The sequence below is a fragment of the Macrosteles quadrilineatus genome, unplaced genomic scaffold (genome assembly GCF_028750875.1).
Source record: "Macrosteles quadrilineatus isolate MER2022 unplaced genomic scaffold, UCM_ALF_1.0 Scaffold_1__1_contigs__length_201487025, whole genome shotgun sequence".
NCBI classification, from domain to species: domain Eukaryota; kingdom Metazoa; phylum Arthropoda; class Insecta; order Hemiptera; family Cicadellidae; genus Macrosteles; species Macrosteles quadrilineatus.
In genome coordinates, this window is record NW_026542594.1 from 109,801,400 (window position 1) to 109,828,778 (window position 27,379).

Consider the following 27,379-nt stretch of genomic DNA (forward strand, 5'->3'; position numbering starts at 1 on the left):
AAGTCACTTGACATAGGCATGGAATTAATTTTATCGAAATTGTTCTTTACTTTGCTCGGCCAACTGGCAATGTTTGATAGCATCAGAGAGCTTAAGATCAGGGACCCGCAAAAGTCTTTCTTGCAACCCTTCATCTGATATACATAGGCCTTGTACTAGTTTATCTCTAATGAGACTATCTTCTTGGCCTTCAAAATTACAATACGATGCAAGTTTTTTCACATCAGTCAAGAAGTTAATGAAAGATTCACCTTTTTGAACCCTTTTGAAGAATAGAAATCTTTGATAGGTAATATTATCGGGGAAAAATGTTTGTCAAACTCTTTAATGACATCCTCAAGTTTTAAACTTTTTATATCACCCAACTTAAATGTGTGATGTATGTATGCTTAAGGGTTCTCTTCCAATTACATTCAGCAATTAATTGTGAAATTTTCACTTCCTCAGATTTAGAGTCTGATTTGGTGGCGATTAAAAATAGCTTAAACTGCTCCTTAAATAGAACCCAGTACTGAGCAACATTATCAGAAATTAATAAGCAGTCTGGTTAGTCCAGGACCTGACTAGGGTTCTGTGTGCATGTCGTGTATAGAGAATTTTGCTTTTGCATTTCAATATAGGTGTCTTAGGAAGTGTTTTCCACTCGGGTGTCAAGTTCGCACCTGGTACGTTTTCGAGCTATGACGTCATCAAAATGGCGGCCATTGATTTTTTTAAATCGTATATTTCGCAAACTATTTGTCGGATCGGAATGAACTTTTTTTTGTTTGAAAGATAATTTTAAATGCTACCTGTTTTAAATTTACACATTTGTTGTATGTTTAGTACATTCTTCGTAATTTTGCAAAAACCTGTATTTTTAAATATTTTTGTGTTATTTTTGTTTGTAACGTTTTATTGATACAATTTATCAAAAACCACCAATGAAAAAAGTTGTCGAACGCTTAAAAATCTTTACAAAAATACCAAATACGATATGTTTTCCTAAAAAGATTACGTCAAGAAACTAGATAAATCTCATAAAAACACCAATTTTGGCGCAAAAACGCCTATTAGTCCGGCATCTAGGGCAGTTCGCAAGTCTTATAAAGACAGTTTTACCATTCAATGTTGATGTATGTGTCTAAATAAGCGTTTTCAACTCGGGTGTCACGTCTGCACCCACTGCAGTTTCCGGTTATGACGTCATTAAAATGGCGGAAAGGGCTATATTAAAAATAACTATATTTTACATACCATGTATCGGATCGGAATGAACATTTTTTTGATTGAGAGATAAGTTTACATGCTATCTTTCTTACGTTTACACTTTTGTTGTATGTTTAGTACATTTTTCGTAATTTTGCAAAAACATATATTTTTAAAAATTTTTGTGTTATTTTTGTCGATAACGTTTTATTGATACAATATATCAGAAATAACTTAAAGACAAAGTTGTAGCACGTTAAAAGAGCTTTACAAAAATACCAAATTCGATATGCTTTACTCAAAAGATCACGTCAAGAAACTAGAAAATCGTACAAAACAACCTAATTTTGCGCAAAAACGCATATAAATCCGACATCGATGGCTGTGTACGAGTCATATATAGACAGTTTTACCATTCAATGTTGATGTATGTGTCTAAAGAAGTGTTTTTAACTCGGGTGTCACGTCTGGACCCACTGCAGTTTCCGGTTATGATGTCTTTAAAATTGCTACATGTTACGATTTCACCAGCTATTTTACTTAAAATAAGACCATTACCCTCTTTTATGCAAATAAAAGCACAACAAATCAATGTAATTAGTCCATAGGAATGTTTCCACTATATAAATACCCCCGGTGCAGCAATCCTTTCGACTAAGCGAATTTCCATTTGCCTGGATTGATTTTCAATTAATCTATTAAATTAACATTGTTTGAGTTGTTAATTTAATGTTAATTTATTAGATTAATTGAAAATCAATCCAGGCAAATGGAAATTCGCTTAGTCGACAGGATTGCTGCACCGGGGGTATTTATATAGTGGAAACATTCCTATGGACTAATTACATTGATTTGTTGTGCTTTTATTTGCATAAAAGAGGGTAATGGTCTTATTTTAAGTAAAATAGCTGGTGAAATCGTAACATGTAGCAATTTTAAAGACATCATAACCGGAAACTGCAGTGGGTCCAGACGTGACACCCGAGTTAAAAACACTTCTTTAGACACATACATCAACATTGAATGGTAAAACTGTCTATATATGACTCGTACACAGCCATCGATGTCGGATTTATATGCGTTTTTGCGCAAAATTAGGTTGTTTTGTACGATTTTCTAGTTTCTTGACGTGATCTTTTGAGTAAAGCATATCGAATTTGGTATTTTTGTAAAGCTCTTTTAACGTGCTACAACTTTGTCTTTAAGTTATTTCTGATATATTGTATCAATAAAACGTTAACGACAAAAATAACACAAAAATGTTTAAAAATATAGGTTTTTGCAAAATTACGAAAAATGTACTAAACATAAAACAAAAGTGCAAATGTAAGAAAGATAGCATGTAAACTTATCTTTCAAACAAAAAAAAGTTTATTCCGATCCGATAAATGGTATGTAAAATATCGTTATTTTTAATATAGCCCTTTCCGCCATTTTAATGACGTCATAACCGGAAACTGCAGTGGGTGCAGACGTGACACCCGAGTTGAAAACACTTATTTAGACACATAAATCAACATTGAATGGCGAAACTGTCTTTATAAGACTTGCGAACTGCCCTAGATGCCGGACTAATAGGCGTTTTTGCGCCAAAATTGGTGTTTTTATGAGATTTATCTAGTTTCTTGACGTAATCTTTTGAGTAAAACATATCGAATTTGGTATTTTTGTAAAGATTTTTAAACGTTCTACAACTTTTTTCATTGGTGGTTTTTGATAAATTGTATCAATAAAACGTTACAAACAAAAATAACTCAAAAATATTTAAAAATACAGGTTTTTGCAAAATTACGAAGAATGTACTAAACATACAACAAATGTGTAAATGTAAAACAGGTAGCATTTAAAATTATCTTTCAAAAAAAAAAAAATTCATTCCGATCCGACAAATAGTTTGCGAAATTACGATTTAAAAAATCAATGGCCGCCATTTTGATGACGTCATAGCTCGAAAACGTACCAGGTGCGAACTTGACACCCGAGTGGAAAACACTTCCTAAGACACCTATATTGAAATGCAAAAGCAAAATTCTCTATACACGACATGCACACAGAACCCTAGTCAGGTCCTGGACTAGGTGGCTTGAAGAGCCCGGACATCGCCATTTTCCTTAACCCTTAACTACTCGCGCGGGTTTTACTAACGTTGTACTCGCGTGGGGTGTTTTTGACACCCCATTATTTTATATTTGTTATAAATTATATTAGCACTAATAATTAGTAAATAACATTTTTGTCGTTATTTAAGTTTATTTTATACTGTTTCTAATATGAAAGAGTAATTTATTTTAAACTATACAATGTAAAAAATATATTTTTTTACAACTGAAATTTGTGTGTGTATTTGGTCAAGTTTTGCATAAAAACCATTTTTTTACAAAAAAATATGTATTTTGTCATAAAATTGGATATTGAATAACTAGCAAATATACTACCCGGAAAATATAAAATTTTTAAAAGATAATATTATGTCTGTGAATGGTAAAGGTATCATTTTGCTCTAAAATTTAATACTAAAAAATGTGATTTTTTTGGGAAAATCATAATATAAACAAGTTTTGTGCAAACAAATCTATTTATATGTCAAAAACACTTGTTTATTATTGAAATAAATCTAAATAAACTAAATTTCCTAATTACTTTTAGAGTCTTTTGCAAAAAGAAAAAAATATCTTATACATCAACTTGCACTTTTTACGAAACGTAAACACTCATGTGGGGAGATGAAAACACCCCAATTTGGTAATACAAATGTATTACCAAGTAAACACTAGTGATCGCATGGGGACTTTGGAACACCCCAATATAATTGCAACTAATGCACAAGTGATCGCGCAGGGTGTCTGGATATCCCAGAAGAGTTTTGACGAGACTGTACCCCTCGGAGACCGATGGGATACTGATGAAAACCAGTTTGATAGGTAGCCTGCACCCTAGCTTGAAGGTACTGAACTACTGGTCTGTGTTGCTAACGTATGTTTGGAAATAACACCAAATTTCGAACGCTGGGGTGTTTTGTACCCCCCTGCGAGTACTTAAGGGTTAATGCAATCGCACAACAAGCCTACCTTACCTTCCACATCCAGTTACTGTATTATATTACTTTAATTTCACATTAATCTTCACCCACTTGCTTTAAATTTGACTGTGCCATATTGTGTGATGTTCTTGTTATTAATATTGAAGCAAGTGGGACTTAATTAAAACTTCACAATTCGTTTATAAAATAAATTTATTGGGAGCTATATTAAGCATTACATTTTGGTTCAGTGTCCATTTTCTAAAGCAGAGTCTCCTTCTAAAAGTGAGCTGGTGCTACCAGTGCTACCAACATAGCACTTTCAATCTACTCTAAACTAATGTTTACTATATAAAACAAAACAACTCACAACAAGGATGGCTTTCCCCACTATTTTGTCATGGAAGTTTAGTTTAACCTAGCTTTTCTTTGCAAGCTACAATGTTGGCAACACTTTTATGCTATTTTGTCTGAAATATTTGCTGTTTAGCTCCCCACTAAAACACTATCTGACATTAATTTTCTCGTGTTTTGGTTGTTTGTATTAAGTTCTGTGTCTTCGTCTCCAATTATATTGTTTTCATTAAAAAGAAACATATTTGCAGGCTACTGCTAATTTATAACCATTTCTTGTGTTTAAGCTCAAACTTGTGTAGGCCTACTGTACCCATGAAATAACTTAATTAATTACAATCATGGGAGAATAAAATGTTGGGAAAGACGCAAAATTAATGTGTGTGGATTAAAAACTGAAGCTTATCCTTTATTATGGTAGGCCTAGGGTACTCACCATTAGACTAGTTCAATCAATGTTTCTAAATTAAATTTTTATTTTAGGCCTATTACAGTAGTTGTTAATTTAAACATGATAATAAGCCAGTGGTTAGGTCCGAATGTTTACTAATATTTACTATTGTGTAATGTAAGAATCGTGTTACAATCAAATCAAATCAAAAGGCTTCTTATGAGCAAACTTTCCAACCACTGTTGCGTTGCTGTGGTGGACAAGGTAGCCTATCGCTTGTACACAACTGCGACACTACCTACCAAAAATATAATAATTTAGGCCTACTCTACGCATTTAAAAACCTTAAATCCATTATATCTGTAGACTTATCTATATAATTAATACGCTACATGAAACTTTGTCGGTTGAACTCCTCCGCCATTTCTTAACCGATTTTATCCATTGACGTCTCATTGGAATGAGCGTGTCGCATAGATTTGCAAACTGGCCTTACATTTTTGAAAAAGTCCCTTGGGCTCTGCCCCAGTGGTTTTGAAAGTTCCCATGTTATCCTTATGAAGAACATAATTGTTTACATTTTGATCAGCTGTAATTTAATTGCTGTTATTATTTTTCAATTCAATGAAATGCATTGAGTAGATTTATTTACTATTTGAGTTTGTGTAAACATAACCCCCAAGACGGATCGTGTTAGTATGGTTGTAGGCTATCTTAAATTTGTAGGGGTGGGCGAGTAGTGATTTTTCAATTCGAGTCGAGTCGAGTCAAGTATTTGAGTCAAAACTCGAGTATCGAGTCGAGTAGTTGCGCGTTAAGTTGGCCTAGGCCCAGGGTTTATGCTGCGGTAGTATTTTTAGCATCTTGCTATTCACAACTTAAAAATGCTAAGTTTACATTATTTTGCAGGCTAGGCCTATGGCAAATTTTCTACAAATAAAATTGAAAGATGTAATGTTCAAACAAATGTAATATTAGCCTACACTGGAATTTTTTGTTTTAAATGCTTACTTAAGTTATTGAATAATAATATTTTTTCTACAATTAGGCCTAACTTAGTTTTTGTCTTTGCAGAGAGTTTGCAGCATTTTGCTGAAAAAAATTTCATCCTAGCCTAAACCCTGCCTAGGCCTAAATAGGTAGTGTACTTATACCAAATTTTCTAAGTTATATGGTTACTAATTATTAGTACTTACTTGGATACTTGAATACTGCATCGTTGACCGACAAAGTCGGAATAGATTGCGTCACATATAAAAATACTACTATTTACAAAAAATTTAACTAAGATGGCGGCGGGTTGCCAAAAAGTGGTGTGTCGTCCAGCTCACTTAGTGAGTATAGAGGTCTGCCCACCAGATAGTCTCTCAGGGTGTCCTTGAAGGCCCCAATGTCCAGCTCGCGCACTTCAATTGGGAGCGTGTTATAGAGCTTACTTGTGTAGTAGGGGTAGCCCTTTTGAGTCCAGGCTAGTCGGCATCTAGGTAGGTCAATGAGATGGCCATGTCTCGTTTGATAGGAATGCTGGTCCTCACGTCGAGCAAGTTTTGCCGAATTTTCTTTAAGTAGCACCATACTATTTAGTACGTACTGGTTGTAGATGGTCAGAACCTTTAGGTCTTTGAAGATAGGCCTACAGTGGTCACGATGCCCGGCGGATGTAATCACCCTCAAAGCCATCTTCTGAAGAAGCAAGATGTTATGTGCTGCAGCTGTATGGCCCCAGAGTGCAATGCCATAGCTTACATGGCTTTGAAAGAGGGCGTGGTACACTGTGACTAAGTACGGTTTAGTGATGACCAACACAAGTTTCCTTAGGAGATAGACCACTCTGGCAAGTTTGACACATACCTGGCTGATGTGGTGTTTCCAACCTAACCTGGAGTCGATCCAGAAGCCAAGGAGTTTAACAGCTTCCTCACCCAGATGGTTTGGTTTAAGTGTGCACAGCAGTGATTGAGTCTTCTCGTCATTTATCTTTAGCAAATTCTGATTGAACCACTCCTTTGCACTAGTAAGAAGGCGTTCTGCATCAGTGCGTATTTGGTTTAGGTCCCTGCCTCTCGTGATCAGAGTGGTGTCGTCTGCAAATAGTAAGGTTTGGTTGTTTAAAGATAAATCATTTATGACGATAGTAAAGAGGAGGGGGCCAAGGACCGAGCCCTGGAGGACTCCGTGTCTTAACAGCTTCACACCAGATGTTGCACCGCCGTAGGAGACGACTTGCTTACGACCTTCAAGATAAGAGTTAATTGTCTGCAGGACCACGCCAGTTACCCCATACTTCCTGAGCTTGGACAAGATGATTTCATGGGACACCACATCAAAAGCTTTGCTTAAGTCACATATGTTAAGCAGGATTGAATCTCTGGCTTCAAAAGCATCGGTGATTAGTACCTCCTACCTTAGGCTTAATAAAAAATTTGGCCTAGACTACTTGTTGGCTGCAGCATTTGCGACAATATTTTCTGCACTGGAAAAAAAAATTAAAAGTGCAGCAGTCGCAAACGTTTGCCGAGGATAGCTCAGCCTACAATGGCTGGGTAAAGTTCCAGGGTCTGCGATAAGGTCAGGGAAACCACTAGGCCAATAGCCGGGTCTAACCGGTATAGGACTGGCTCATACACGGGCACTGTGAACAAGTCAAAAACAAGTCACCAAAACAAACGTGCAATAATCACTACCAGGCCTACGCCGATTCTCCACACTCCTAGGGGGTCGTTGCTGACTACGCAACTCGGGCTTCGTCCTAACTATCCAATAGTTAAGCCCAGAGTGCCTAAAACACGGTGAGTTACACGACGTCTTGCCAATAAAAACCACAACGCGTGTTATCACCAGGCGGGGTCTACTAGGCCACTATAATCCCATACACAACTCTAATGCCCAAGCTAAGAATCAAACAGTTCACTCAATAATCGTACCACATAATAATATACAAGTACACTATAGGTAGAGTGACTACACCACTAGTAGCTGGTCTCAATAAATACCAAGCCAAACAAGCAAAACTAAATGGCAATTGCACTATTAAAATATTGAGGTACTTAGTAGCAGATAAATAAATATTAAATACGTTCCAAACACTAGATAAATATATTATCTGATAGCCGGTACTCTGCTATCCAAGCTACCAAGCTAACGTGTTGGATTACTAAGCAAGCTGTTCAGGTTAAATTAAAATAATTAAAAATGATTAAACAATAACAACCCTACTACTGCTACTGCTACTACCAACTTTATGTTATTTAGCTGGGCTTCTGTTAATCGGCTAATAATATTAGCTAGAGGTCGTACGGAACGAGGTGAAGCTTGGAGGGGAATAGTGGTGTGGCGGGGGAAGTTTTGCTATGCGAGGCGACGATCGGCTCGTCTCCTACCCCCACCATGGATTTCCCCGCTTTAGAACGTTCCCACCGAAAATCTCAGGCTTCACCTCGATCCGCACGACCTCTACTAGCCTACTGGCCACGTGTTTCCAACTACGCACGCTAAATCGTGCAGCCTAGGTTTGTCGGGCCTCAGAGTTATTAGTTATATAACTAACTCTAGGTACAACGCAAAATAATATCTACTACAGTCAATTAAATTATATTATTTGCGCTCTAGCACCTGCCCAGAACCGTCAGGAATACACTTTAATATTATTCCTGACTAATATAAATCCTAACTGCCGTCAGGCTTTGACCAGCACGGTTACAACTCTAACCCTCGCAAATAAATCAGATATTAATATTATCAAACTACAGTGGAACTTGGATAATTCGAACCTCAAGGGACCAGCTAAAAACTTCGAATTATCCAAAAATTCGAATTAAATAAGTTCTTATAACCAGGGCCGTAAACAATAAAAACACGTTTTAAATTCAAACTATTAACTTTATTGATACTATTTGAACATTAATTTATTGAATAATGCCTATTACAGTAATAGTATACAATAAAAATAACTTGCAATCGCTCAAACGACAACGAAATTATGTACAAAACTAAAATTAACTAACCTTAAAATGTCCTCAGCAATAGCTGAACTGCACGCAAACTTCACACGATTACCAATAGTCCAAAGCAAAATATTAAGCAAAATAGGCCCTATACAGGACAACAGGACAGAAATAGAAAAATATCGGCCAAAGAGAACTAAAAGTTTGGAGACCGTATTGACTGATTGTTAAACAAAAAACATATCAAATCTAATTTATTGTTTTACAAAAAAAGAAGAGATTTTGGCTTGTTTCTTTGAGTTTAATCTCTCGGCCATGATAAATGATTCTAAAACATCTAATGATTTAAACTGTACATCACCGACATCATTTCTGCTCTCCACAAATCGCCGAATTTCTCTCAGGTAGGTCATGGCGTCGGCTGCATTCGGTACTGGCGTTTCTTCTTCATCGGCCGGTGACCCGACGATCTCGTCCCCCGATCCATCGTCATTTTGTTCCTCGGTGTCGAGGACTTCTGCTACGATGTCGGCGTCAGTTAATTCACCGCACACAGCGACATTTTCGTCTACATTAAGAAAGTCCTCGTACAAGATGGTTTGATTGGGTGCCACATCCTCCCAGCCGTCGATTGGTAGAGTTTCGTCCGTTACAGTTTCTTCGGCGCTTTCTTCGTCGGTTTTAACAAAACCTGCCTTTTTGAAGCAGTTTTTTATTGTTTCCGGCTTCACTTTGTCCCACGCTTGTTTGCACATTCGCGATGCTTCTAAAATGTCCAGCTTTATTTTGAGGGCGTTTCCTTCCCCGGACAGGATATTCTCGACCAACAAACCCCTGTAAAAGTGTTTCAAGTTTTTTATGATCCCTTGATCCATGGGCTGGACAACAGAGGTCATGTTGGCTGGGAAAAAAACCACTTTGACATTTTCCATGACAGGTATGGTGTTGTGTGCCGTGCAATTGTCAATGAAAAGGAGAACCTGTCGATTTTCTTTAACAAACCGTTTGTCCAACTTCATTAGCCACTTCGCAAAAAGGTCACTTGTCATCCAAGCCTTAGAACTGCTTACATATTCTACTGGCTTAGACTTGACATTTTTAAAGCAACGAGGATTGGCCGATTTTCCAATCATCAACAAAGGCAGCTTTTGCGAACCATCCATATTAGCACCAACCAATAGCGTGATTCTCTCCTTGCTTAATTTCCCCCCGTGGCACTTTTCGTCCTTAAATGCAAGTGTTTTATCGGGCGTGCATTTGAAAAAAAGACCGGTTTCGTCAACGTTAAAAATATTTCTCGGGTCTCTGTCCTGGATCATCTCTTCCAGATCGTTCTTCCACTGATTAGCTTCCTGCAGGTTCACCGCCCCACTTTCACCACACACTGCCTTAAACAAAATTTTATTGCGCTCCTTAAAACCATCCAGCCACCCAGTGCTAGCTTTAAAGTTTTGCTTCCCTAATTCTTTAGCAAATTGCTCAGCCTTGATTCTAATCAAAGGACCGCTCACAGGAACTTTCTTGTCTCTGGTCTGCTTGAACCATTTAAGCACACAATTGTCGACATCCGGATTTCCTGGCTCTCGCGATCGTTTCCTGTCTTTATCAAATTCCTCTGCACTGCTGAGAATTTTATGTTTATTTTTTAAGTAAGTTGATAAGGTGTTGGGTGGAATTCCAAAGTCTTTCGCGATTTCAGATTTTTTCTTGACTCCTTTTTCCACTTCTTTGATCACAGCGACTTTTTCAGCTAATGTCAAAGTTTTATAAGACCCTGGTTTTTTCGATGAGGTTGATGCCATGATCACTACACAGTTACACTCACTAAAAGTTAATGTATACAGTAGTGCAGTACGGTACGTTAAAACTACAGTACTGTACACGTAATCACTTGAAACTAAAAGTCTAAGACAACAGCAAAACTACGTTAGGTAACGGCCTTCACGCAAACCGATACAGACCACGCACAATGCGACACTGAAAAGAGGTCAGTGGTGGTGGGTGGGAGAGGAGAAAGGGGAAGGGAGTGTAGGGTACAATGACCTGTAGGGCGGTGGCGGGAGGGGAGGTATGAGTCATCAGACTAAACGCAGGCGCGCGAGGGCTGGCACTTGTTCTAACGCAAACATTTCGTCAAATGTGGCTTGGAATATGTTTTTTATTTATTATTTTTGAATATATTTAGAGTAATAATTTAATGATTTGGCACTTAAAAATTCGAATTATCCAAAATAAAATTCGAATTATCCACGTTATTTTAGCATTGTTTTAATACAAAATGCTAGGGACCACGGGAAAAATTCGAATTAAAGAAGATTTCGAATTAAAGAAGTTCGAATTATCCAGGTTCCACTGTAATAATATCAAGTCGTCCACTCACCTCAAGTGGGTCACTGACTTACTACCCAACTTGACACCAACACGCCTTGAGCACCAATATCACACCGATGTCACCAAAGCACTACACGTCTCACTCGACAATCACGAACCAGCTGTTCAATCACCGTAGGCCACGACTCGAATGTCTGTTCTCGGCTGTCCAGTAGTCCCAGGATACCCAAGCTTATCCGAACTGATAAGCCGGGTCAAAGAGCGCTAGCCAGGTTCGCCGCCGCCGCTTGCTTACCTCAACAGACGCGCGGCCCAAATAACGAAAATATACCCCCCTGGGAAAAATAACTCGTTACACCCCCCACTTACATCGGGGTAAAAAAAGAAAACGGCCAAAAAGAAAAAAAAACCTTTGAACTCCGGCCAAAACAAAATACTCCAACCCCTAACCCAATGGTGAACCCTACACCACAGGTCTCAAACTCAAAACAAAGAAAAACTCTTCTACTAGCCACTACCAGCCAACATGGTACTGAAAGATTTGGCATCAGGAACCAGACGGGGATTTACATTGCAAGGGCCTTCGGGGTCTTCGTCACCAATTTTGACACTGTCTATGTGGCAACCTTGGCCAGAACAGTCATCACCCACGACCATTCTTACTACCTCTGTCCCACATGTCACCAATCCGAGGTCTCGGATGACATCCATACCCAGAATCATGTCTGTGGTGAGAGTGGGGACATACAAGGCATCTCCCATCCACCGTCTTCCCGCAGCTTCTCCTGCTAGCCGAAACGAATACTCGGCCCTCGACCGTGACCCATCTGCCATCCTTAGAGGAGAGGGTTTCTTAAAAGGCTCTACCCCCTGGCGTTGAAGATGATCGGCGACTTCTCGCCCAACCAGGTTAACTACGGACCCAGTGTCCAATAACGCCTTAAAAACACTTCCCATCAGCACAACTTCAACAAAGGGCCTTGTCTCCGAAACCAGCCGGTTCTCGTCTACTCCACCAACCAGGCTGTTTAGTTTTCCGAGCCACTCGGACCACTCTTCTGAGGTCGTTCGTTTTGGGTGGCCTTGCCCAGTTGACCTCCTGATGTCTGAGCTGGCCTGCCGTTTCCCGCCCGACATCCACACTGACTCACCGTCAAACCAGGTTTGCCACATCCATAACAGGAGACGGTCCTCTGTTTGCCACAGCCTCTGGCAAAGTGACCAATCTCCTGACACCTAAAACAACGTACATCCTTTCCACCATCTACCACTTTCCCAGCCATTACGGGCCTATGTTCACGGACCAAGTTATCGTTAAAATGTACTCGCAGCCCAATCGACTTGGCCTCAAGGGATGGTCTCTGAAATTTATGCCTTTCAACCGCGGCCGTTTCAAAACACTTTTCAGCCTTCTTCTTTGGAACATAGGCGGTTTCCAAAACCAGCGCCACGTTTGGAGAAGGAGGAGGTCGGAAGACCGCCTTCTCTCGCAGATAGGCCTCATAGTCTTCAGCCAACTCCACCATCTCGGCCAGGTTGATGAAGTCACGCCAGCGTACCATCAGCTTGTACTCTGGACGCATATTATTGTAGATTAGGTCCAATCTACCATGCTCCGACAACGTACCGCTACGCCTAAGCAAGGTACTTATGGCAACAACGTAGTCCCGGAAGTGCTCGCCTTCACCCTGTGTCCTTTTCCGGATCTCCTCATCCAAATTCCTCTGATAACCAGGTGGAAGGAACTGGATCTAAAATTGATGCCGAAACGAAAAGCTTCGAATGAATACAGGAGCTCCTTGCAATTCCTGTACCATAGAAGCGCTGAGCCTTGCAACAGCTCCGGCAGCGCTCTAAGCAGGTCCTCTGATTTTATAGAGTACGAGACCATCAGCTCTTCGAGGCGCTCCAGGAACGACACAGGGTCTCGTCGGCCATCAAACCTCAAACCCCACTTCCGTACCGTGTTACATATTTTGGAGCAATTCTTCGGCTCCACCCTGCTGGCCTCACTCGAGAGCATACCCGATCCACGTGGCACCTCCACACTAGGTCGCTGCCATCCCTCGGGTCTACTTGCTAACCCAAAGGTAGGCATGGGAGCAGCCACAACAGGGGACATAGGGTTGGCGGGTCTTTCGAACCCATAGCCGACCTCATTACTCGGCGAGCCTCTCGCCTGTCGCACCACCGAGGCCAGATATTCTCGAAGAGTCTGGGTATCAGTCTCCAAAGACAACCCAAGAATCTCTTTGACCGCCTCTAACTCCCTGCTAATTCCCACTACCTCGGCTTGGTCAGATTCCGTATTACCCAGTACCTGAGGTACGGTTCTCGGGGGGTCAGGAAGCTCCACAGTTGTAGTAGCCGGCGGTAAATATGTCGGTGCAGCAGCCCCAGCTGTACACAGCCTATCATCGCTATACCGACGGGCATTCCGCTGCTTCCAAAACGACGAGAATCGCTGCCGTAATTCCGCAGAAGTACCAGTGGTCACCAAACCATACTGGTCCATCGTTCTCATGAGCTCCCCTTTCGAGAGGTCATAGATCCAACCCACGCGACCGTCCCGGGGCTGCGACCCCAAGGACATAGTCGCTGGCGCGGAATAGGTCAGAGACGTTGTCACCGTCGTACCCACGACCGATGAAATAGTCGGCCAAACAGGCGAAGACGCAGGCCACAATGACGACGTCGTCATCACCGACAGTTCGGAGCTAACCCCAGAACTAGTTGTAACAATAGCAGACGTGATAGGCGTACCGCCTAGCACAGACGTCGTACTCGTAGTCACAACCATATTTAAAATCCAAATACTACGACTAATCCGCAAAAATAAGAGCGAAACCAATCAAAATATATTTAACACCGTTATAATAAATCAAACCAATTATAGGTGTGAAAGTCAAACCACAAATACACAATAAGGGTTCTCACTCAAATAATATTCAATGATAAAGCTCAATTAATTAGCAAAATAATAAATCAAACCAATTATGGGTGTGAAAGTCAAACCACAAATACACAATAAGGGTTCTCACTCAAATAATATTCGATGATAAGGCTCAATTAATTAGCAAAATTAAAATTACTAACTAATATCTATGTATACAACCACTAAATAAATTAGGGTTCACAACACACCACGCTGTAACAGAAAACAGGTTAGGCCTACCCAACCGACTATAAAATCACAGCAGGTCTGCCTAAAACTCTGCTCAACAGCTCAGGTCCGCAGCCAATCTGCACAAGTCCGCAGCAAATCTGCACGAATAAAATTATTTTGTTCGGGCGCCGTTAATACGTTAGCAACTCAGCACCACTGCCAACCTCAGTCCCTGTTCGCAGGCGCCATCTTGCGACGATATTTTCTGCACTGGAAAAAAAAAATTAAAAGTGCAGCAGTCGCAAACGTTTGCCGAGGATAGCTCAGCCTACAATGGCTGGGTAAAGTTCCAGGGTCTGCGATAAGGTCAGGGAAACCACTAGGCCAATAGCCGGGTTTAACCGGTATAGGACAGGCTCATACACGGGCACTGTGAACAAGTCAAAAACAAGTCACCAAAACAAACGTGCAATAATCACTACCAGGCCTACGCCGATTCTCCACACTTCTAGGGGGTCGTTGCTGACTACGCAACTCGGGCTTCGTCCTAACTATCCAATAGTTAAGCCCAGAGTGCCTAAAACACGGTGAGTTACACGACGTCTTGCCAATAAAAACCACAACGCGTGTTATCACCAGGCGGGGTCTACTAGGCCACTATAATCCCATACACAACTCTAATGCCCAAGCTAAGAATCAAACAGTTCACTCAATAATCGTACCACATAATAATATACAAGTACACTATAGGTAGAGTGACTACACCACTAGTAGCTGGTCTCAATAAATACCAAGCCAAACAAGCAAAACTAAATGGCAATTGCACTATTAAAATATTGAGGTACTTAGTAGCAGATAAATAAATATTAAATACGTTCCAAACACTAGATAAATATATTATCTGATAGCCGGTACTCCGCTATCCAAGCTACCAAGCTAACGTGTTGGATTACTAAGCAAGCTGTTCAGGTTAAATTAAAATAATTAAAAATGATTAAACAATAACAACCCTACTACTGCTACTGCTACTACCAACTTTATGTTATTTAGCTGGGCTTCTGTTAATCGGCTAATAATATTAGCTACTAGCCTACTGGCCACGTGTTTCCAACTACGCACGCTAAATCGTGCAGCCTAGGTTTGTCGGGCCTCAGAGTTATCTTATCTTACTAATATTATAAATGTGAAAGTTTGTGTGTTTGTTTGTTTGAAGTTCAATCACCCATAAACCACTGGACGGATTGGGCTGAAATTTGGCATGATGATAGCTTACATTCCCGATTAACATATAGGCATATTCTTATATCAAAAATCCTTTCGGGCTCCGCCCCAGTGGCTCTGTAATTCCCCATGTTAACCTTATGAGTATTTATATTTAAAGGGAATTAAAGAATTTAGTCAGCTGTTTCAACTAAAAAAAGTTGGTTCTATGATATGGAAAAGCATTAAAAAGTTATAAGATTTACCAACAGGGTGCAGCACTATATTTTTTTGCATTTATGAAAACAGCTAATTTGAACTAAGCAGCAACAAAAAACTGTGATTCGCAATGAGAACTGTCAAAGTAGGATTGTTTACAGTTATGTTTATGTTTTTCATTTCATGAATAATTTGTGATATTTTGCAAATTGTTAATAGTTTATTTTTCTCTATTGTTTACGTGAAGTGGTAGAACATTATGGCTATGGTAGATGTGTAATACTATAGAATATTGTAAATTTAAAAAAGCAAATTTTATCAAACTGTGTCCTCCCTTATTGCAAACGCAAAGCTTGAGTATAACTGTAATAAGCATTTTATACTTATATTCCAACCCCGTACGAAGGACGGGTACTCTGCTAGTTAGTAATATAACTAACTCTAGGTACAACGCAAAATAATATCTACTACAGTCAATTAAATTATATTATTTGCGCTCTAGCACCTGCCCAGAACCGTCAGGAATACACTTTAATATTATTCCTGACTAATATAAATCCTAACTGCCGTCAGGCTTTGACCAGCACGGTTACAACTCTAACCCTCGCAAATAAATCAGATATTAATATTATCAAACTAATAATATCAAGTCGTCCACTCACCTCAAGTGGGTCACTGACTTACTACCCAACTTGACACCAACACGCCTTGAGGCCAAAGGTTGTTAAATTTATGTTAAATAAATGTTAAACCACCGATTGCGAACAGATGGCGCTGCAGATGGTTGTTCAATGCGTTACTAGGTAGCAGCACCAGTTAGTCACGGACTATTTAGATGCAATCTTTTAGTTTAAACACAACAGTGATCATAAATGTGTTCCTGAGACTTTGCTGCAAAACATTAGTTTCCCTAAAATGGCTATATTACGATAACCTCGTCCAACTAAATCAAGGTTAAATTCAATATTACATTGTAAACTATATGTCTTTTGATTTTATGAGATTTTGGTTTCAAATAATGCTATCAGAACATAAAAATTTATAGGAAAACCAGGAAAATTACAACAAAAACTAAGTTTTATTTAATGTTTACTACAAATAGCGGGATTTATCTTTCTTATATATTTTCTTATTGTGTTATTATTCAAAATTAGCCTAATTAATAAAATAGTGACAACATGACAGTTAAAATTCAACAACAGGTAATGGAATTAAAAGGCAAACAAAAAAGTCTTACAAAATATGAATTATTGGCCTAGCACTGAAAGGGTTAATTCCTCCTCACTAACATGATAATCAACCTAACTAACTAACTTAATAAGGTACCTAACTTTAAAAATAATTTCAATTCAAATAAGAAACAGAATTTATAAAAATAAATTTATTTATTTAACAGAAAACTTATATCAAACTACATATTGTATCACAAGTTAAAAACATCAATGAGGTATTTTAAAATAGGTAATCACTTGGATAAGCACTTCATCTGTCTGAAGTTTGAAGGTTATGGGTACTAGGGCTATCCTCATAACTCAGTACATTTATAAAAATGATCAAGTCACTCTTCTCTGACAGACTGAAAATATCAAATAAAAACATAGTAGGCATATTATCTCGAAATAAAATCCCACATTAAACACTTAATTTAAAATTAAAACACATTTCACTGTAGCCGGGTATAGCCTATTTGGCCTTTCTTTATAAACTCACATTTTCTAGGTTAAGTTACAATTCAAACTGTAGTTGTCATGTTTCTGCCACCAGATTGAAAATTGCACAATCAAAATCACAAACAGAATATGTTTATTTTACTTTCTATTAAACTTCCACTAACAAAATCAATTTTATTTTAAGTTACAAATTCACTTCAAAGTAAAAACATTCAAAACTGACGTTGACATAACCTCACTCCAATCCATTGTTTTGTTTTGTTCTTGTTGTTGCTATGCGTCACCAACTTTATCTCTCTCTCTCTCTCTCTCTCTCTCTCTCTCTCTCTCTCTCTCTCTCTCTCTCTAGTCGGTCTGCTCCTGGGATCATCTTCAAATGGTCCAAAATCGTTTGGTCCAACGGTTATATTGCCGTTCGTTTGGTCCAAAATCGTTTGGTCCAACAGTTAAAAACTCGTTCGTTTGGTCCAAAATCGTTTTATCCAATTTCATTTGGTCCAAAATCGTTTGGTCCAACAGTTAAAAACTTAATCGTTTGGTCCAACAGTTAAAAACCCGTTCGTTTGGTCCAACGGTTAAAAACTCGTTCATTTGGTCCAAAATCGTTTTATCCAAAAGTACTGGCCAAACTAGAAGTAACATTTTGCATTGTGGAGTAAACTTATGAAATATACTGTACGTTTATATTGCCGTTCATTTGATCCAAAATCGTTTGGTCCAACAGTTGTAAAACAGTTTGTTTGGTCCAAAATCGTTAACTATTGCGTCCCTCACATTGAAGGCGTTCAAATATCCGCTGTCGTATACAATAATATTATTAATACAATTTTTGCTTTAAACATGTCGACTTTCTATGTTTTAAACGTTAGACACCACATTTTGTAGTATTCAAACCACTAAAGCGTACATAAGCAAACTTAAAGCTCAATAGTATATCATACGGTTGGAAATCTTATAAATTAACAGTTTTTATCACATTTGGCAACCTTCTAATGTACAGAGTGTATAGAAATTCAGTGGACCAACGTGTTTTAAATGTTTATCATACACCTTAATTTGTATTGTTGTACCGGTACCTATTTACAAACGAGTGTTTACTATTGATCCTCCATCGTTGTCTATAATTCTTAATCAAAAGGTTAAAATAGAACATGAAAATTACATTAATTACATGATGGGTTAGCCTCTGGATCGAAAATTGCAATATAAAATGGTTTAGGTTACCTTTTGCGTCGAACGATCCTTGTGTACACAAGGATTGTTCGACGCAAAAGGTAACCTAAGCCATTTTATATTACATTAATTAGCCTACTCATATTTTCTGGACGTCCACAATTTCCTGGTCAAAATTTTGTCTTACAGAATTATATATAAGGATCTTATTTTCTTATTTTAAAATTGATGTTCTTCTGTATAATGTCATGTTTAGCAATATAACGTTCCATTACGAATAATTATATAATCTTAATATTACAGTAACCCTTTCAATCATTCCTTATTGCATTATATTATATCTATTGTAGTGGTTGGTGTCTGCCTTTTTGACTACTTTGGCCGATATTTTGTCTTATTATTCAAGACCGACAGATCATCACGAGATTATTGTTATAAATGTGTATTTAATCATTGGACAATTTCCCATTATGTAATACGATACAGAATAATAAAAGTGCAGAAGGCTTTTACAGTCTATGAAAATGAATGTTAAATAGGCAACTTTTATTTATCATAGACATATCATTAATCATCATTTGTGTAAACAAAACATTATTAACATAAACATTTACATGTGATTTAATTTGAAACCACCTTTTCACCTTTTAGAAAAAACAACATGAAACTACTTTGAACTGTTTAGTACGCAATTTACGCTTAATTTCTATAACACAGTGAAGTTAGCCTTACGTACGGTTATGGCCTCGACATCCCCTTTATATATACATATATATATATACAGTATCAGACTAGTATTTATCCGGCACGCGTTGCAGTACTAAAAACTAACTATTAAATGTATACAAAAAAATATAATAAAATTTAAAAATATAAAATATAAAAATATAAATATTTAAAAATATAATATAATTTTTATAAAGGTACAACAATTACAAACTCTTTTCTTTTCAATAATTTATTCACGGTTCTCATGGGGATTAAACATAACATTTTGGGAAGTTTTACAAATAGGATATATCTTCGATGAGAAATTAACTTTATATATTTGTATTATTAACTACATAATTGTTACAAATACCATGACAAACACAGATTGAATTTAATATATAGATAAATTAAATAAACCATCTGTTTAACATTAAATGCAAACTCAAACCAAAGTCAATATTTATCCACAAATCTAGGGAATTGAAACGCGTTGTTTTAAGATTGACTGGGGATAAAAAGTAAACATTACACAAACACATTATATATAAACTAGAGGTCGTCCAGTGGTCGAAACTCGACCAAAAATTTGTAATGTACAGACTTCTCTATTTTCACCCCACACTGTAAATAAAGCATGTGATTGGAGTTTCTTCAATTTGTTTTGATATTCTGTTTATATTTCGTTGTTATTTCGTCACCAGCATGGAAACCCATAAATCCCATGTAAATTTTTTTCAAATTTCAAATTCATTTTTTTGTGCTTATTTCTGAGCCTATTTTAATTTTTAAAGGGATTCTACACACCTACAGAAAAATATCTTTCTAACAGTATGCAAAGATTTTTCCTGCGATGCACACGAGCTGAGAAAAAAGGTTTTAAAGAAACATGCTTGCCTATTAAATATATAGATAGATAAATATATGTATATGTACGTATATATAAATGCAAACATATCAATTATTTAGAAACATAACACAAAACAACAAATAGGCCTCGGAAGGCAGGATAGGGCTCGGTTGGGTTGACGACGTGACGGCGATTATTTGAACGCCTTCTATGTGAGGGACGCAATAGTTCCTACTTTTGGACCAAACGAACTCGTATTAGAGTGTTGGATAAAACGACCCGATCGAATGGTCCACAGTGAAACGTACAGTCTATTTCATAAGTTTACTCCACAATGCACAATTGTAATTCTGGTTTTGCCTGTACTTTTGGACCAAACGAACTGTTTTACAACTGTTGGACCAAACGATTTTGGACCAAATGAAATACTCCCCAACTGGATGATAAAACGATTTTGGTCCAAACGAACTGTTTTACAAGTGTTGGACCAAACGAACTGTTTTACAACTGTTGGACCAAATGATTTTGGACCAAATGAAATACTCCCTGCTCCTGCTGTCTGCTTCTGCTTTGTTTTCCCATCAAACAGCTGTTTTGCAGGGCTGACTTTGCCATATTTATCATTACACCATTATGGTGAATGTCGGCAAAATTATCATAAAATTGTTATAGCTTTTATTTCGTAAAAAAAGTTAATAGTTTGACTAATTTAAATCATGTTTATGTAAACTCATTAGAAAATTATACTTATAGTTTGTTTACGCCAATACCACAGTTGTAAAAGTACAAAAATTATCGTCCATCTGGCAACACTGAGTTTAAAGTGGAACTGATCTTTTCTTTCTGCCATTTGCTTAGACCCAATGAGATTGCGTCATTCAGATGCATCGATGTTCCTTGCAGTAACTTATCGGTTTGTAAAACTTAACACCAATACCGATTAATTTAAAAAAATATTATGCTACAGTAGGTTATTTTTAGTTGTTGTATTTCTATATTTTGGTATAAAATATTTTTATGGCAGTTCAAACTAAATCTGATACTGTACTTTATAATAATCTTCAAGAATCGTCTGCCATTGTTAGGCCTACTAGTCACGAGACTCCCTTGTTGACTATCGACTATTGCAATTCGACAGATTCATTCAATGCTTTATTTCAACTTACTGTATCGTTATCGAGACGTATTGTTGACTGTTGTAGGAAAGTGAAAGTCTGTTGTTTAGTAGTAGTAGTCCTCTTGCTAGCTCTGCCGAATGATGATGGGTGTTTGTTGAACATTTGGTTTACGCTGGTCTAACCTAAATGAGGTTAGATAGTTGTTTTTTGTAGGAATGGGGATTAAATAAGGCATCAACACAATACAAAATATAATTTATTAAATATGGATGTAGAAAATCGTGAATTGGCACTATTTATAACTACTCGACTCAAAATTTTCGAGTAGTAATTACTACTCGACTCGAGGTCGAGTATTTGAAAAAACTCGAGTAATTACTCGAAGGTCGAGTACTCGCCCACCCCTATAAATTTGTGTATTATTGTTGTTTTGTGTCGCTATGACGGATCGTGTTAGCATGATTGTAACTAAAATTTGTGCATTTATCGTTGTTTTGTGTAGCTATAATGTGTTTATTTGTTGTTTTTTTTTCTTTTGAATGCCTCCGACGAGACGACAACGAAACATAGACAGGAGGCGTAATCGTGATAACGACCGCACTGGACAATCTCAACTATTAGGTTACAAATGCGCCCTAACACTACCTCAAAACGAAATTAGTGACCTGTGTTGTCTGCAGAGCAGGGCATGTTGAAAAGGGAAAAACCGGCCGGAATGCTTTATTTCGGTTTATCAATAACGAAGATAAACATGGTCTGAGTTACACACCGGTAATCTTTTAGTTGACTCTTTTAAACTCATTTTAAATATGACTGTTTTTCTTTATGAAATAAGTCCTGTAATACTTAGCAATTGCTCGAATTCGAGCAACATGTACACTAGTATTCCTAAATTTGAAATAGTCATGAGTTATCTACATAGGTTCTGGTTTGCTATTTCTTAATTTATTTTCAGTTCATTTATTTTAGTTTATGCTGAAAAAACGTCAAACAAGGATATTTGCCATTGCAGCCAAGAGCCATCAAAATCAAGCTATTATTCATCTCTCCTGGTTTAACCCATAGATCGCCAGTTAAACCAGCCTCACCCGGAGGGTTGACTCAAACTTAGTTTAATCCGAGAAATTATTTTCCCACAGCCACCTTTAATACAAGGCCGCGACGTTCAAACTGGCAACGCCTCAATCACACCCCTCCTGGGTCCGTCTTCACATGCGCTAGGCTATAACTTAAATGAAAGTTTTGCTGTTTTCACTGCTCTATAGAATGAATGAAAGATATTTAAATGGCATATAATAGTGATTTTTGTACTAAAATATATAAACACAAGCAGGTATACCCGTTCTTTGCAACGGGAAGAAAATGTGACCTAGAGAGCTATTAAAGTGGTGCTGATGTGTGTAAAAAAACAGCAACTCTATGATTTAGTTTTAAAATATAAACTGATTTAAAAGCGTAAACCTATTTACTTTCAAACCCCTACTTTTGATCTTAATAGATCCATAAGAATATGACAACATACCTTAGCGTAGCAATAGCATAAATTACTTCATATTGATGCTTCATAAATGACATGTTTTACCATAATTCTTCAATTTTAGTCAAGCCTCTCCACATTAATTTATATAAATAACTAATCTATATAAATACAAAAATGAAACTTTGAGCAATACTTTACAAAACGTATACAACCTCAATTTGAAACAAAACATAACCCTCCTAAATCTATATAAAGCACAAACATCTTTTTCGAGTAAATAAACAAACACCAGTCCATTGTACTGACCAGCTGTTTCATTAACTAAATTAAATTTAATCATTTAAACATTGGAAGCATGCCAGGCGTAGCACTTTGGAAATTAGCCTGTGGGGCAGAGCCCTTAGGAAATTCGTCCCTATCAATACTTTTCGGCAAATCTACACACTCTAAGCTTCATTTTGATGTGCCATATGCCTATATTTTTATTTGGTAAATGACCTTAACCGTTTACATAAAATTTGATTGTATCACTTTAATAATATAATAGACGAGCTGTAACCCGCGGGCTTTGCCCCGTTTAACTTCTTAATTTTCAAGATTATCTCGTTCGCATGGCTCAATCAGGTCCTGGTTGAAGTTTGTTCGCTACGCTCACTCACCTTTAGGCTGGAGCTCGTTCGCTGCGCTCACTTGCCTTCAGGTTAGCTCGTTCGCTACGCTAACTCGCCTCCAGGTTGAAGTTCGTTCGCTACGCTCACTCACCTTTTGGTTGCAAATTAGCTGTTGTCATAAATGTAAAAGAAATAATAGTGCTGCACCCTGTTGGTAATCCTTGTAACTTTAATGCTATTGAACATCATAGAACAGAACCAACTTGTTTAATTGAAACAGCTGTTAAGATTCAATAATTCCATTTCTCATAAGGTTAACATGGGAAACTCCAGAGCCACTGGGGCGGAGCCCGAACGGATTTTTGAAATAAGAATATGCCTATATGTTAATCGGGAATGTGAGCTATCATCATGCCAAATTTCAGCCCAATCCGACCAGTATTTTTCGCGTTCACTTGTCACAAACATACATCCATACATCCATACATCCAAACTTTCTCATTTATAATATTAGTAGGATTATGTATGTTTGCTTGTAGGCCTATATTTATCGTATTGTAATAATTGCAATGAATATGAAAATGTCCTGTAAAACTTCCAATTACAAATGAAAGAGTAAAATAAAATAAATATCTTGGATTGGTTAAATAAAATTATTTTCAATTTTAAATATTCATATTATTGTTTTAGCCTACCTGACGAACCATAAGTCTAGATAGCTACATAAAATTTTAAGTTTTCTTTTCTAGTTGAAGGCCTACTGACTGAATCATTTATTTTATTAGAATAACTATTTAGCAATACGTTTGCCATTGTGGAAACGATCCCAGAAGCTAGGCCTTCATATGGCTTTCCACATTCATTATAATGTGCAAAATGACGTTAATAAAACGTGTAAATTTATTATTATTATTTATTTATTTATTATGTGTTAATATACAGCCTTAATTTTTGCAAGATGAAGTAAAGTCCCCGACTTCGCTTACATTTGCTAGTCGAATTTCTTCATCCTGTTGCCTTTATCTTGTCTTCTTTCTTCAGGAGTCTTTCTCCTTGTCGTTTTTCGTGTATCAAGATACGAAGGTAAATTGGGAAAAAGTTTTGCTAGGTACGGCATTCTCACCTGAAACTGGCTTCTCGCGTCTATATTTGCACCAATCACCGTCTTTATTTGTGTATATTTCCATAAAACTAAGGTCATCTCCGTGAAAATGTTTCACGCAGACACTAGAATTGTTTGAAGGTGTCCAATCTGACTGAGGAATCCACTGTTGCTTACGCACCACATCACTTGGAATCTTACACTGCGTAAGTATCCTTCAGTTTTAATCGAGCTTTCGTAATTACTCTTGCACCCAGGCACAACACATCTATCTGGCATGATGCAGTAACAATTTCAATGTCATTACTAAAGATTAAGGGTAGTATAAACGTGAATATGTACGTCGATATGCGACTCCTCTATTCACTGTAATGGTAAGAAGACCGCGCACCAAGACACAGATGCGACGTTGCCACTTTTCGCTCGCCGCGGCCTTGTATTAGAGGTAGCTGTGGGTTAACCTGTGATCAGAGTTAAACTTGATTTGGGGAAAGGGGCTTTCAGACCAGACCACAAAACTAAGCACCTAGACTAATATTTTTAAATTTGTTTAAATATTTATTATAATTTCCTGCATTTTTTAAACATTCTGCAACAAATTAACGGAACAATGATTTCTTTGTGCATGAATAATTTTACAAAGAATAATAGTGTATATGTCCTCACTTGTCTTTGTAAATACAAACAACAGGTTATAATGAAGAATAAATACCCCTGCCGCAGCAAACCTGCAGAGGCTCCTAGAGATGGCTGTGTTTTGTCGTTACCAAAGATGGTCGAAGGCCGTCGTTACTTTGTCCAACTTTAAACGCAATGTTGACTTCAACTTTTAAGAGACTCCTAATTTCAGAAAATCCACTTGGAGACACAACATGGCTTGAAGAAGAGACAAACCGTCACGTTTTGAAAAACATGGGTAAGCTAAGAATAAGGCAGCCTCAATCTTATGCAAAAAATCCTTCTAAAGCAAAGCCTTCAGGCTTACCTGCAACTGAGATGCCACACCCAGGAATATCCTACAACCCAAGCTTCACAGACCATCAACAACTTCTGAGGGAGATAGCTGAGAAAGAAATGAAACTTATGAAGGAGGAAGAACACCTGAAAAGAGTTACATCAAGCATGTTCTCCAAGATTAGCCCTGAAGAAAACAGTGTAAGTATATGTTACTTTTGGTTAGCTATTGGTTTTACCATTGACTGTTGGATACTAAAGTAGACATCTCACCTATATGACCAGCTGTCAACAATTAAAAAAGAACGTAGTTGTGTGAGCCAGACACTTAATGCGCTAGTGTCTAAAATTCTATTTTCTACCTTTTTTCTTGTTGCTGACCAAGATGATGGGTCAGAATCAGCGAGCACATAATAATAATAATAATAGAGAGGATACGGCGTTTAACCAAATGCACTGAAAGTGTGGCCAAATCTGCCATCTTGGTCCGTCATACAGCCTGAATCCAAGACCCGCGAGCACAGTTCGCATTAAAAACCCCGCGACAAATACACGATCATAAACAACATTAATAGTTGACAAAAAATTTTGAAATTTTGCACACTTGTAGATATGATACTGAGGAAAACGATGGTGTTAATAAAAAATTATTAGTTATGATAGTAATTGAGTTATAATTATGTTTAATACTTATGTAGTTTAATTTTTCAGATTCAGACATGAAAAAGTTGTATTGCGAGGAAATTTTTTATTTTTTGGTCAGAGAAATTTCGTCAGCGGGAAAGTTGTGGATAAATAACCAAATTTAACTATCCGATTCACCAAAAGTTTTTATCATGTTCAGTTTTCTAAAAAATCAGGTACAAAAGGGATCCATTGTTGCTGCTCCGCGCCACGCCCGCTGCGCCGCCGGGCAGTCGTCTATACATTTAGCGTGCAGTGTTTTAATGTTTTATACTGTTGTACTGTAATATTGTATATATTAAAGAAATTTTCAAATATATTGTCTATGTAGAATTTTCAACTGTTTAGCACAACTTTTAAGGACTAATTAGCTTTCAATATCATCGAAGATAAACTAAAGATAATTCTGTAAGTTAAATTAAACTTCCCAAATATATTTGTAAAATTGCACTCAATTTATTGTCACAGAAGAATTACAGTTTTATTGAGATGTTGCCTGATTTTATTTTTGTGAAGACTTTCGTTACTTATTTTACAGTAGTAGCGAACTGTAACATTGAAATATTTTTGAGCAATAATTTTAATTAGGTACTAAACAAAAATTAATTTGTCCATATTGTTTCATATCCTGAGAAATATGTACTATTTGGAAACAAATTTACTCCTACACATTGTCCAAGTACTTTGTTCGTCAAATCCTCAATTACATTGTTTTCCTTTACACTAATATCATTAACTTTATATCTACACTATTCTCATCAAGCATAGCAGACGACTAGCGCGCTGCACACGCCGGGACTACTGTCGGGGAAATAAATATGTGCTTGAGTTTGAGCCTTAATATCTCTTGAGATTAATTATCCGATTTTGTTGAGACAAAAATTAAATATAAACTGGTTTAAATACATTTTACGTGGTAACAATTAAACAAATTTCCGTTTACCAAAAAATTTTTTATAGTTGAAAGATTCTAAAAAGTACCGGGTTTTAAGAAACTCTGCACTAACACTGAAGTTTAAAACTTAATTCTAAACAAACCACTAAGCCAATCTTTCTGAAATTTGTATGGCTTATTGGTAGATTTATTGTTAACAGTTCCATGCATTTTAAAATTTTTACTCACGACAGTTTTTATACTGATGTTTATTTTTAAAACGTATGCTATTATCGTTAATAAGACGCTAAAAATTTCGTTCAAAATATCATCGTGTTTGTCGTGACACAAGAAATAACACCAATATGACAGATTAATAATGCGAACAAAGTTGTTTTTTAAA

General features: G+C 37.2%; 1 protein-coding gene across 1 annotated transcript in view; it reads left to right on the top strand.

Annotated features, from left to right (window-relative positions):
- LOC128999772 (ribosome biogenesis protein NOP53-like) overlaps positions 1 to 27,379 on the top strand; it is a 97,088-nt gene that overhangs the window by 31,488 nt on the left and 38,221 nt on the right. The window contains exon 4 of the mRNA XM_054426447.1: positions 25,315 to 25,619. Coding sequence (XP_054282422.1) covers positions 25,315 to 25,619 — 305 coding nt within the window. The remainder of the gene's footprint in view (positions 1 to 25,314; positions 25,620 to 27,379) is intronic.